The 13643-nt window shown below is 48.9% G+C and overlaps 1 protein-coding gene across 13 annotated transcripts in view; it reads right to left on the bottom strand.

Moving 5' to 3' along the window:
- The window catches only part of RIMBP2 (RIMS binding protein 2), a 100533-nt gene that overhangs the window by 41627 nt on the left and 45263 nt on the right, over window positions 1–13643 (bottom strand). For 10 of the 13 annotated variants that reach the window (XM_088065103.1, XM_088065104.1, XM_088065102.1 and 7 more), the window contains 3 exons: window positions 10787–10876; window positions 4641–4763; window positions 1204–1308 (listed from right to left, as the gene is read on the bottom strand). In XM_088065103.1, the coding sequence (XP_087921229.1) occupies window positions 1204–1305 (102 nt within the window). In that variant the 5' untranslated portion in view covers window positions 1306–1308; window positions 4641–4763; window positions 10787–10876. Of the gene's footprint in view, window positions 1–1203; window positions 1309–4640; window positions 4764–10786; window positions 10877–13643 lie in introns of those variants that run through there. The other 3 variants (XR_015774235.1, XM_088065100.1, XM_088065101.1) reach the window with 1 other exon arrangement.

Genomic DNA, 13643 nt, shown 5'->3' with positions numbered 1-13643 from the left:
GGCTGGACACCAAACCCTTGCCACACAAAATGACATTCTTGAAAAGGAATATACCTGCAGCGTGTCAGGACCTTGACAAGGTCCTTTAATCTAATCTACTGGAGAAAGGGAGCAAGAATTGCATGTCTGGAAGAGGAGGCCAAGAAAACCCTGATGTGTCAGTGAGAATGTTAACAGCACTCTAGAAATGGTAGAAACCTCGTATTTTGATGGTCAGGAAATTAAGGCCGGATTCTTTTGTGACATTTAAGAAATGCACAAGTATCACCAAGCCAAACATGGAGGGAAGCAAGGGAAATGCCAAAGGAATCCACGAGACTGTGCCACTCTTACCCTTGTTGGGAAACAGAAAAACTCAGGTACAGTGGGGCCAGGTTAATCCATGTTCTCTGGCAGGAACATTTATAAATCCTTTCACACAGAGAGCACCCTCCTGTTCCAGCAGCAGCAGTGCCATGGAAGCAGCCAGGGCAGGGAGCAGCCTGGCAGCTGGCTGGGAATGCCTTCAGCCAGGAGAGCCATCCCACCATGTCCCTGCAGCTCCTGGTCCCACCTGCCTGTCCCTGTCCTCAGGTGCCTTCTGCAGAGCTCCATTCCTGTCCCAGTCCTGTCCCTGTCCCATCCCAGTCCCATCCCTATCCCTATCCTATCCCTGTCCTGTCCCATCCCTATCCCTGTCCCATCCCTGTCCCCTGTACCTTCTACAGCAGCTCCATCCCAGTCCCATCCCAGTCCCATCCCTGTCCCATCCCTGTCCTGTCCCATCCCAGTCCCATCCCTGTCCCAGTCCCATCCCAGTCCCATCCCAGTCCCATCCCTGTCCTGTCCCATCCCAGTCCCATCCCTATCCCAGTCCCATCCCAGTCCCATCCCAGTCCCATCCCTGTCCTGTCCCATCCCAGTCCCATCCCAGTCCCATCCCAGTCCCATCCCTGTCCCTGTCCCATCCCTGTCCCATCCCAGTCCCATCCCAGTCCCATCCCAGTCCCATCCCAGTCCCATCCCAGTCCCATCCCTGTCCTGTCCCATCCCTGTCCCAGTCCCATCCCAGTCCCATCCCAGTCCCATCCCTGTCCCATCCCTGTCCTGTCCCATCCCAGTCCCATCCCTGTCCCAGTCCCATCCCAGTCCCATCCCAGTCCCATCCCTGTCCCATCCCTGTCCCATCCCAGTCCCATCCCAGTCCCATCCCAGCCCCAGTACCTTCTGCAGCAGCTCGATCTCCTGCTGTTTGGCGTTGAGGACAGCCAAGGCTTGCTCATGCTCCAGCTCCAGCTGTTGCCGCCGTTCCGCAGCCTCTCGCATGTGCTGTGCCAGGAGAGAACGGGGCACTCAGGGCTCTGAACAGCCCCAGCTCAGCCCCACGGGCTGCCACAGCCAGGGAGGCACGAGTTCCCTGCACACAAAGCTCCCTGGCACCCCTGGGAGGCAGGAGGGGAGGCAGTGGGGTCAGGAGCTGCAGGAGTTCAGCCAAACCGAGGTGTTTGGACACCAGCCCTGGGGGATCCACGGCTCGGGCCCTGGGGACACACGGGAGAGCAGGACCCATTCCAGCCCCATTTCTGTTCCTAGGGAGCACTGTGCTGAAAAACTAAAGCCTGGAAAAAAATTGCCCTGACAATTCCCTAAGTGCCCCTTTATCCAGGACAGGCTGCTGAGATTTGTTTTGCAAACGCTGACCCTAAAGAAACAGCTTACCCTGGCTGATCTCTGCCTGTTCTCTGCACAAAACGAGACAGAACAGAACCAACACAGGTGCTTTGGACAAAAGGGACTGCACAGGGCTCACAGCCACCTCCTGAAGTGCATTTGATGCTGAAGACCCACAGCAATACCAGACAGGCTCCTGGGAAGAGCACGAGCTGCACCATGTCAAGACACCCTTTACAGATAGAAATCTTTTTCATTACAGGTTAATATTCCTCTCCCAGCATCACTGCAACTTTCAAACACCCTCTTAATAAACGGGAGTTAAGAAATATCTCTTTCTAGATTCTGATCTCTTCCCTGGTGAAGGTGGTATTAAAGATTTTTATTTTCCAAATGACATACTATTCCCATAATAGTCTGAGAGCAGAGGCACTCTGCCTTATCTGCAGCACCAAGTTATTACACACAAGCCCATTAGAAATCAGCACCTGGGAAAACAAATGCATGGTGAAAATCGACAAGAACAGCCCAAAATATCTCTTATTGTCTACAAGAGAGAATTTTATCAGGCACATTTCTTAGCTGTAATGAGCTGTTATTACCTGCAGCACACAGGCACAGCCAGGCAGGCTGGCATCTCAGCCTGGACATGTTTGCAAGAGGAGCAGAAATTTCTCCATTTGGCCTCTGCTTGGGATTTATTCATTTTTTGTTTCATTATCAACAACAACAAGAAGATTTCCCACTTTGTAAGTTTTTACCCATGGCTCTGGCTTGTTTTCCAGGAGTTTTGTGAGGATTTGGTGCTTGTCTGTAGACATTTCTGCACTGCACACTGTACAAAAGCTCACAGGGAATGTCTGTTCTCAGCATTTTATAACAACCAACAAGAATGGCTCTGATTCTTATCTCACCTGGATGAACATCACCCATTTTACCAACTAGTCTTCCTCAAGGTTTAAATTATCAGGAAGAAGAAGTCTCATTTCCCTCTGTTGAAATTTAGTATCAGAGCTGATACAGCATATTTTGTTACTGTTGAGCTCTTACTATTTTACACAAGCTACTACAGAACATTTCTAGTCCTTTGAAAAGATCAATAAATAATCAGTACTGTGAACATACAGTGAATCTATAAAATGTAATGAAGAAACAGATTGCGATCCATGATCTGTGATTTTCCCCAGCTTTCAATTCCTGTGGTTCCTAAAACATCTATTTAACGAGGTGGAATTTGCAGATTTTGAGGTTAAAAAGGCCACTTGGTGAGCTGTGTTACCCTGGCAGTGTCAGTATTGTCACCACATTGTCACCACGCTCTTGGGGAAGCAGTGAGGATCTCTGCCCTCCCCTGCTCCACATCTGCCCCAAGCAGCTGTGCCAGCACCGCTGTCCCTGCACTCAGCTGCCAGGACAGGGCACAGAGGGGCTCCTGGGGAGCTCTGAGCTGCTGGGATCCCCCAGGACCTGGCCAGGAGGTGACAGTGACAATCCTGTCTGTGCTGCTGCTGTCCTCAGTGTCAGGCAGCTTAGAACTTCCCAACGTGTCAATTGGCACTTCTCTCCTGCACCCCTTCCACAGCTCCCAGTCACACTGCTCCAACATCAGGAGGCAAACCCACAATTAAAAGAGCACAGAAGAAATACAGCAGGGGCTCTCCACACCATCACAATTGTCCAGGAATGCTCCGTCCCTCAAAGAGAGCGAGCAGAAGTCGTCTCCTCAGTGGATCTGTCAGACCAAAGGCACCAAAACCCTGCTGGGCAGCAGAGAAGGAACAGGACACAGCCTGCACTCAGCAGATTTCCTTCAGACTGTGGAGTGAGAGCTGGGAGCACAAACTGCTGCTGGAGGAGCCCTGGAGAGCCTCCTGACATGGTTCTTGTTTCCCCAGGGCACCAGGGACACTCGGCAGCCAGCCTGGCTCAGCTGCAGAGCCCCAGGGCCAGCTCCAGGTGAGCAGAGGGGAGCAGGACAGAGCAGGACAGAGCCCCAGGGTCCCAAGGACAGAGCCCCAGGGTCCCAAGGACAGAGCCCCAGGGACAGAGCAGGACAGAGCCCCAGAGCCCCAGGACCCCGAGGACAGAGCAGTCCCTGCTCCCAGGGCTGGCTGAGGAGCAGAGTTAATCCCCACAGCATCAAAAGGCTCATCTGTGCTGGCAGATGGGAGAGCAGCAGCTCTCCCGGGGTGAATGCAAACGCTGCCTGCACACATCAGGAAATCAGAGCCCTTCTCCACTGCCAGCATCCTCAGAAGACAGCTAATTCAGCACTTCTGCAGCTCCCCTTTTCTGCTCTGTCAATATATCCTGAATTTCTCAAAAGAGCAGCAGAACTTCTTTTCAGACAGGGAAACCAGGCTCAACATTTCTCAGAACTTTTTTGCAATGGCTGGAAAGCTGCAAGCCGTTTTTCCCGAGCACATGAGGACACACGTGAGATCCAGCACGAGCTGCACCTGCTTGGGCACGGTGCTAGAAAGGAGCTGCAGGGCTTGGAGCCTGCTGGAGCTGCTCTGCCAGCTCACAAGGGCTCAGCTCGGGGCAGAAAGGCACAGACATGAGCAGCCAGGATCTCTGAATCCACATGAGAATCTTTTCTTTCAGCTAAGGAAAATTTTTGAAGGAGTTCTGAAGCAGAGCAGCGAGAGGTACAGAATGTAAAGGCTGCAGTAATATTTTGCAGCCAGTTAGACTGGCAGACACAGCTCTCTAAAGCAAAATATCAGAGCAGTTTGTTCGTGTTCTCATTCTCTCTCTCTCATTTGGACATAAATAACTGTACAGTGCAAGGGAGGTGCAATTGCTATGAAGTGTCAGAGGTCTCTGAACGTCTCTGCTGGTCTGGGATCCCTGTCAGGACCTGCTGCTCTCATCTGATCATTGCACACATCTGAGCAGAGCTGATCAGGTCTGCAGGGCACCCCCGGATCAGGAATCATGGACGAGCAGTGGAAGCAGCACTGATGGAGTTTCAGGTTTATACACACCTTTAGGACCTGCTCTAGGTTCTCCAGCTTGGCTTGGAGCTGGTGTTTTCCCCTTACAGCCAAATCTCGTTCTTTGGTCACTCTGAGAAAGGTTTCTCGAAGATGGTCATAGTCTGATTTTACCTGGAAAACATAAAATGGGGTTATTGCCCAAACTGCAACGAATGGAGGCAAACCCACACCTGGCACAAATATTTCTGCATGTTCAAATGAAGAAAGGAAAAGGTTCAGAGGAAATAAATTCAGAACTGAAAAGGGAATGTTCAGTGAGGAAGCCGTGTGTGCCTCACACATTTCCCCTCAGCAGGGACTAGAGTCTGGCAACCAAACTGCACTTATGCATAAGTCATGTAGATTTAAACAAATACACTCTATCATGCACAGAATGAATGGCAATCAAAACATTTCAGAATTCTCTGGATCTCAGGGGCCTCAGAGATGGGTGTGCTCTATAGAGAGGCACAGATCTAACGTATATATACATAAAATATAACTCAAATTTACATTTTGTCTGGACTCTTTCAAGTGTAAACTGCCTTCAGAATAAACTCAAATACACATGATCAGCCTGTGCTAACGCTGGAAATCAGTGTACCTGCAATTCAAAAGCAAGTGTTCTTCTGCAATAAACCCCTTGCTCTCCCCCAAAACATTTCTATACACAAGGTATTCAAAGGATCAGATATTCATAAAATAAGATTTGTTTTATGATTGAATTCACGTGGTCCTATGTTAACCAGTTCAGTAGGATCAAGTGTTTTTATACAGGATTTTGTGAATCATCAGTGATAGTGATTACTTCATAAACAGACACAGAAAACAGGAAAATACATTGAATTACTTTAGCCTGCCATGGAAAAGTTCTTTCTTTAATTCAGACCAGCTGAAAGTTTGATTTCCTAGCCCTGATCTCTTTATGAGTTTGAGATCTGTATTGATGCACAACAAGATTATTACAGCTTGTATCAAATCAGAAACTTGCATCTGTTACACTAAGAAAAAACCAAGCAGGAATAAACACTTGGGTAAAAAAAAAAAAATTATTTTCACCTACTAGTGCCACTTTTCTGCAGTGTTGACAGAAGGGAAGGAGGCAGTGACATTTCTGGTGAGCAGCATCTCTTGTCCTCTGTGGCTGCAGCACAGGCAGGGCAGGGGAGCAGCCCAGGGCTGGGATTTACCTTGGGCAGCCCCTGCCTCCTCCTGACCCCACTCAGGGAAGTGACAAATCCCCTCTCCCTCCCAGTTTAATTACTGTATTCTCTTTTTCTGTGTGAGAGCAAAGGGCACTAAGCAATCTTGGGCATGGATCTCTCTGCTGGCCATTTCCTAATGCAATGTTTCCAAAGCTGATTCAGCCTTTTATTGCCTTCTGCCTCCAGTTTGTTAACTTGCAGATTCTGCCATGGCCCAAGCAGTCTAAAAGGCTGCAGCCAGCCCTCGCACTCAGCTCTGCAGAAGGGCTCTTTGGAGAGCACTGCACTAGAAAAAAAGAGAGGAAAAGGGAACAAATCATGTTTTCCACAAGAACTGATGCAATTATTGTCAATCTCTGGATATATTTTTTTTTTCTGCGCACGGATTTTTCTTTTCCCTTCCTCTCAGTTTTTGTAACAAACTATTAAACAATGGATTTTCAGAATCTCTTACCTCCTGCACCCTTCCTATTAATTAATATTGTATTGCATATTGGGCAGGCAGTGTGGATTGTTGAGGAATAATGGGAAGGAAAAAAGGAACTGTGAGGTATCAGGATCAACGATGCAATCCTGTTCTTGTCTGCCTTTCCCAGCTCATTTCCTCAGGATTAATTAAATACAGTTATTGGAACAAGTTACAAGAAAAGGTTATTTTTGTCAGAATTTAGACTTCCCTGTCTCCAGAACAACTCATACCAACTGACCACCTCTGGAAAGAAGTTTTCCTAAAACTCACTAATCCCCATATTGTGAATATTTCTGGGAGCAAGGGAGCAGGGCTCCCTTCTGCTCTGAGCCTGCTGCCAGGGATGGGCTCTCAGAACCAGCAGCTCTGAGGGGCTGAAGGAACTTTGGAAAGAGATGGATTAGACACAGGAACAACTGCAGGTATTTTACACAGATTTTTACATCTTTCATTCAGGGTCCCAGTGCCCACCTAAATCGGTCAAAGCTTGGGAACACACCAATGGCTCTGATCATTTCTCTGCTTTCTCTTCTGGCAGATCAGCTTTGGAGCAAGGTTTTGATTCTGAGTACTGGGAAGAACTGAACCAAATCTACCAAACTCCTCCTGATAATTGCTGTTGTACTAATTAAGTACTGTTATACTAATTAAACAGCTAATTACTGCTGTTACTTCCAGAAACACTGATATCTTTTAATATTTCTACAGGATATTCTCGCCAGGACCTCCTCCTCTGAAGATCTTGCATTGCATGGAATGCTGTGACACACACATTTATATAACCCAGATGGCATCATAAAGCTTGATGAGACCATCATTTCCTTTTTCTTTTTTAGACAACATTTGCTCTTAAATGTGACTTTAATGCTCTCTCCACGCAGAATGCTCAAGAACATATGGGACATACATGAACCTGAATTACTCCCAGAGCATATCAAAACATCAACGTTCCCAGTGGCAAAAGCAGCTGACCTAAATAGAGAGCACCAGAAACAGCTCTGATCTCATGGCAGGAACAGGGAACATTTTCATCTGTGATGCTTCTCTATTCAATTCATCACCCAGTGCATTTTGCATCCTGGATCTTCACTAACTGTGCCCTCCTTGGGTCCATCTGAGGGCCAGGGGTCTGTGATGTGATGCACTTCCACAGAGAGCAGCTCCAGAAAACCAAACCCAGGGGCCAGCAGCTCCAGAAAACCAAACCCAGCAGCTCCAGAAAACCAAACCCAGCAGCTCCAGAAAACCAAACCCAGCAGCTCCAGAAAACCAAACCCAGGTGCTGCTGTTCTCAGTGAGGAGCTCCATCAGGCTGATCACCAGCACAGCCCTTTGTTCCAGGGAGCTGCCAGCCCCTGACACAAGCAGCAGTGACCAGAAACACCCTGAGAAGGCACCATGGAGTGGTTCCCTGTGGAAATGTGCAGAATGCCCGTTGTCCTTTACATGAACACACGGACTCGTTCGTACCCCGATGGAAACAAGCCAGAGCCCAGCGCCACCAGGACACCAAATCCTCCACAGGAATGCACACCTGGATTTTGTGATGTGATTCTGTTTCCCTTAGCAGAGCAGCAGCCCCACCTGAGCCAGGCTCAGTTTGAGGTTGATTTGCTGGGCTCCTGGGCCAGCCTGACACCCAGTCCCTTCTGGAGCCAAACTTCAGCGAGCCCTTTGTGCAGAGATGGGCAGGGGCTTTGGCAGTGCTGCAGGAGAGAATTCACACACAACCCCCAGCCCCACGTGCCTGGATGAAGTTGGCCTGTTTTCCAGGCCAGCTCCCAAGGGTGAAAAAGAATAAATTAATTTGGGCAGGTTTTCCTCTTCAGGGCTGAGCCCTAACTCTGTCAGAATTCTGCTCCAACCTCCACATCCAAAGCTGCAGAGTTTCGCACATTCTCAACAATAAAATGCAATCTAAACTGCACAATCTATCCTCAGCCTCTGTGTGGAGGGCAAAAAAACCTCAGGAGATCTTTTCTGTAAGAGCAAAACGGAAGGTTTGTTACCATCCAGGGTACCTGGCCAGGATTCCATGCTGCTCCATTGGTTAAAGGTGACACAGCACTCATAACAAGATTTTGGTTGCATTGAGGCTGTTGCATGAGCTCAGCAGTGCAAACATCCAGAATTTTTGCTCTGTTCCTTTCACAGTATTTAACAGATGTGAAGAAACAGGGACCCACAGTATGATAAATTCTGACATTACAATAGTAAGGGGAAATTTTATTTCTAGGTTAGTGGCTAACGTGACAAACGTTGACCTCTGTATTTTAAATTGGTTTTAGCAGAACTTTTCCAATGCAGCTCAAGACAAACATTATAATATATATATAAATATATATATTTATATATAAATGCTATAATAAAGCACTGTCAGCCATGCAAGCTGTGCACTTGCTGATAGTCACAGGACTCACATTTTTAGTGTCACCAAAGTACTGAGCCTTCACTCACCAATGATGCACACTGTTGTGTGTCAGCTAGAATAGAAAACTGCCCAAGTGAGACTTTATCTTTATGTGCCTCGTGAGGTAAAGAGCAAAGGTAATGTGTAAACAACAATAAAGAGAAGAGAAACACATTAGGAAAGGGAGAAGTTTGGAGACAGATGGATGAATAAAATTAAGTGATGCTGTGATACACATGGCTGCCTCCTATCATAAAGTATTATAACTCTGCCTTTTCTACAAAACCCATTTCAATTCATCAGCAACAGGAGCTGTCAGGTCTGCTTCGACACCAGGGGCTGCAGCCAGCTCTGAATTCTGGTGATTGCCCTGGTGACCCTCTGAGCCCCCTCTGCCAGCTCCCAGTTCAGAGTGGCCATGCTGTGTCCCTGCCCAGAGCTCCCAGTTCAGCTGTGTCCCTGCCCAGAGCTCCCAGTTCAGCTGTGTCCCTGCCCAGAGCTCCCAGTTCAGCTGAGCCCAGCCCAGCAGAGCCCAGCCCAGCAGAGCCCAGCCCAGCAGAGCCCAGCCCAGCTCCCAGCAGAGCCCGTGTAACAGCTCCTCTGATATGAATGAGGTTGCCCAGCAACTCACTTAAGCCCTGCAGAAATCCCAGATTGGAGTTTTATTTTTAGCCAGATGCAGCCCTGTGAAGTGGCTGGCTCATGATGCTTCTCCCACTGAATGCAGATGTGCTGAGGTGGGGCACATCGGCCTCTCCTCCCAGCAGCCACCCCATGCAGGATTTGCCAGAGATAAATTCACACTGCAGGCAGAGAGAGACCTTTCAGTCCCCAGCAGGCACAAGTAAGAACTGAGGAAAAACACTTACTGTTAAAATAGTTTTTCTCTCAGGACCTGGAATAGCTGAGACTGTTCCATGTGGCAGGGGAAATAACTGCTAAAGAGAGTTTGGGGCATTTGCTGCTGGACAAGAGCTTTTCAACGTTTTACTGAGAAAATCCCAACTGATGGATAGGAATTTTCCAGAAAAAGTAGAGAATTCTTCAACTGTGTCTCACCAAAATGACCAAAAAAGTCTTTTACCAAAGCCTAATTTACCATACTCAGAAAACACACGTCAGAGGCACAATGCACCTCTCTCCAGCCCAGCAGCACCTTCAACATTCACCTGGAAATCCCATTTGTTCCTGAGGCAGTTTGCTGTGATTTATTTTCAGCTGCCATTCTCCACGTGGAGGCGCAGCAGGGGGAGCAGAAAGTGGGGTCTGAGGTGCCCCTGGAGCTGGTACCTGGGGTTGGGTACCTGGGGCTGGTACCTGGGATTGGTACCTGGGGTTGGGTACCTGGGGCTGGTACCTGGGATTGGTACCTGGGGTTGGGTACCTGGGGTTGGTACCTGGGGTTGGGTACCTGGGGTTGGGTACCTGGGATTGGTACCTGGGGTTGGGTACCTGGGGTTGGTACCTGGGGTTGGTAGCTGGGGTTGGTACCTGGGATTGGTACCTGGGGCTGGTACCTGGGGCTGGTACCTGGGGTTGGTACCTGGGGTTGGTACCTGGGGTTGGGTACCTGGGGTTGGTACCTGGGGCTGGGTACCTGGGGTTGGTACCTGGGGCTGGTACCTGGGGCTGGTACCTGGGGTTGGTACCTGGGGCTGGTACCTGGTGTTGGTACCTGGGGCTGGTACCTGGGGTTGGTACCTGGGGTTGGGTACCTGGGGTTGGTACCTGGGGTTGGTACCTGGGGTTGGGTACCTGGGGTTGGTACCTGGGGCTGGTACCTGGGGTTGGTACCTGGGGTTGGGTACCTGGGGTTGGTACCTGGGGTTGGTACCTGGGGCTGGTACCTGGGGTTGGTACCTGGGGTTGGTACCTGGGGCTGGTACCTGGGGCTGGTACCTGGGGTTGGTATCTGGGGTTGGGTACCTGGGGCTGGTACCCAGACCTGACCCCGGGGCTGGTACCTGGGGCTGGTACCCACACCTGGCCCCAGGGCTGGTTCCTGGGGCTGGTACCCAGGGCTGGTTCCCAGGGCTGGTACCCAGACCTGCCCCCGGGGCTGGGCCGTTACCTGGCAGCGCTGCAGGGCTCAGGGGCACACGCTGGCATCCTGCAGCCTCACGCCCTTCTCCTCCTGCTCAGCATCCTTCAGCTCCTTCTCCTGGAACAGAAACAAAGCGTCACAGGCCGCATCTCCATTACAGCACATCCCATTAAGGGCTTCTGCATTATTTGGAATTAAGGCACTATTAAGAGCAATACGAGGCCCGGAGCCAAAGGCACGGAAGGTGCAGAAGCTCCAGATTAATTTGCAATTACAGGCAGCTCTGCCATAAACCCCCATGTTTTCAGTAGATGATCTGATTAAAGATGTGCAAGCAAAGAGAGATGACCTGGCTTCACAGGCCTGCTGCCTACAGAAATAATAACACAAATCTCCCTGTGGAGGTAACAAAGAGCTCAGACTTGGCTGCCTCACCTCTCCCAGAGCTGGGAGGAGAAAGAGACACAGCTCCCAGGAAATAAAGCAATTTAGGGGTCCAGAAGGCATTCTGAGGGCAGAGAGACAACCACTGGAATGTTACTCACGTACACACTTTCACATTCACACAATTCACCCTACTTGTAGTGCATATCTGGTTCTGAGTAAACAGCCACATTCTAATACAAACACACTACAGTACAATATATACACAATATATATAAATATACACATCTGCACAATGTATCCAACACAATATGCAAGCATTACACACAAACACAAATACAGCAGCCCTGTCCTGCAGTGACAGGCAATCAGAAATGCAGGAAGTCAGAAGGCAAGGAACCTGTGCCTAAAGATCAAGGTATTAACTGCAGCCTCAGGAATATATTTTTATGTATTTAGACAGCAATGTAAGCTGGATAAAAGAACAGTAAATAAAACTCAAATATGCAGTCAAAGGTCAAACTAGCAGGGTGGAAATGCTTTGTCAGGTCACTCAAACCGAAAGAGAGCTCAGGGAGAGCCAGCAGCATCCTCTGACACTTCCATTTTGTTTTTGCACAAGTTCCCAAAGGTGGTTGTTGGAGATTGTATCTTAAATTCAATTTCATATTAAAGTTGCCATCAGTCACGCTGAGCAATCTGTGACCTTTCCACCCTGCCTTACACACATTACACGCTGCCTCTGAAAACACTCCTTGTTTCTGCCAAAAACTGCATTAAGGTGGGTAACACTTGGCCTGCCTTTGAGTGATCAGAAATAATTTATGGGTTTTTTTAATTTCCTGCTGGATGCAAGGAATGCTTCAGGCATGTTCAGTTAAGGAAACAACACTCAGAATGATATTTTTGGAATGTGAAGAGCAAACTCAATCAGAAGATTGCCAGCCCTCCCAAATGTACCCCAGCAGTGCTGCTTTTGGGGTGCCCAGAGCAGATTGAAAGGTTCACACACCAGCACATACTTCACAGACCATGAGACAATTTATAAAGAAACAGCTATGAAAACTTCAATATCTGAGAGACATCAACAACAAATTGTGTTACCTTATATCTAAGTTGCATCTTTTAAAGTGCAGAAATGAAGGCATAAATGTGTGCTTGCAGCAGAGCAAAAGTAAAAACTCTCCTATGGATGTGAGGACTAACTAAAATATTCCCAGCAGGAGGATGGCTTTGGTAGATTTAATACAATCTGGCACCACTGTCTGGGTAACAAGGTTCTACATTGCCTGCAGAAAGGCATCTGGTGCCCTGTGTGCTGGTTTGCTCATCCATCAATTATTTTTGTTTTTAAAAAAATCTTGTACACTATTCATTTATTTGCAGCTCTTTTTCTTCGAGAATTATTGCTGCCAGTGCCCTGGAAGGGCTGCACTGGAACATTCTGATTGTAACCCCGAGAGAGCTCTTTGTTTGGCTGATGCACAAACAGGGTTCATCAGGAGCAAAGGGAACACCTGTAGGCTGCGGGTACGTAAAAAGAAGAAAATAAAGAATCTTCTGATCTTCTCTCATGTATTTTGGTCCTGTAAATGACTCATTCAAAGGTCAGGTTCATCATCTCCAGTTCATTTTTTATTTCCTCCAAGAGCTGGATTTTAAAGGCAAAGCTGACTCTCCCCAGTTGTACAACTGGAGAACCTCCCAGGGCCAACAGAGCTGGGCTGAGAGGCACAGCCTGCACAGCAAACTGCCCTTGAACCCTTGCTGATTTCACTGCCCTTGAACCCTTGCTGATTTCACTGCCCTTGAACCCTTGCTGATTTCACTGCCCTTGAACCCTTGCTGATTTCACTGCCCTTGAACCCTTGCTGATCTCACTGCCCTTGAACCCTTGCTGATCTCACTGCCCTTGAACCCTTGCTGATTTCACTGCCCTTGAACCCTTGCTGATTTTACCTTTGAATCAGTACCTGCATAAGGCAAGAAGGATCCAGCCTGCCCTGCACAATTGTGACCATTACCAAGGGCTCTGGGCAGAGAGGAGCTGGGCAGGAGGAGGAGGATGGACTTCAGGAGAGCTCCTGTCCCTGTCCCTGTCCTGTCCCTGCTCCTGTCCCTGCCCCTGTCCCTGTCCCTGCTCCTGTCCTGTCCCTGTCCTGTCCCTGCCCCTGTCCCTGTCCTGTCCCTGTCCCTTTCCCTGTCCCTGTCCTTTCCCTGCTCCTGTCCCTGTCCTGTCCCTGCTCCTGTCCATGCACTTCTCCTGTCCCTGTCCCTGTCCCTGTCCCTGTCCCTGTCCTGCCCCAGCAGGACCCAGCAGGACCAGGGCAGATGCTGAATGTCCCCTCCCCTCCCAGGAAGGGCTCAGCTCGTGCAGCACCGTCACAGCTTCCAATAAATCACATTTGGTAAGTTAGTGGAAAACTATTGCACACAATGAAAAATAAACAAACCAGATTGTCTTACTTTTTTAAGGTGTTTTACTATTTCCTCTGGATCC

The sequence above is a fragment of the Pseudopodoces humilis genome, chromosome 20, assembly GCF_049639895.1.
Source record: "Pseudopodoces humilis isolate 2021_Gansu_Grassland_sample_001 chromosome 20, ASM4963989v1, whole genome shotgun sequence".
NCBI lineage: Eukaryota > Metazoa > Chordata > Aves > Passeriformes > Paridae > Pseudopodoces > Pseudopodoces humilis.
Note: the sequence above shows the minus strand (reverse complement) of the source record. Positions and strands in the feature narration are given on the sequence as shown.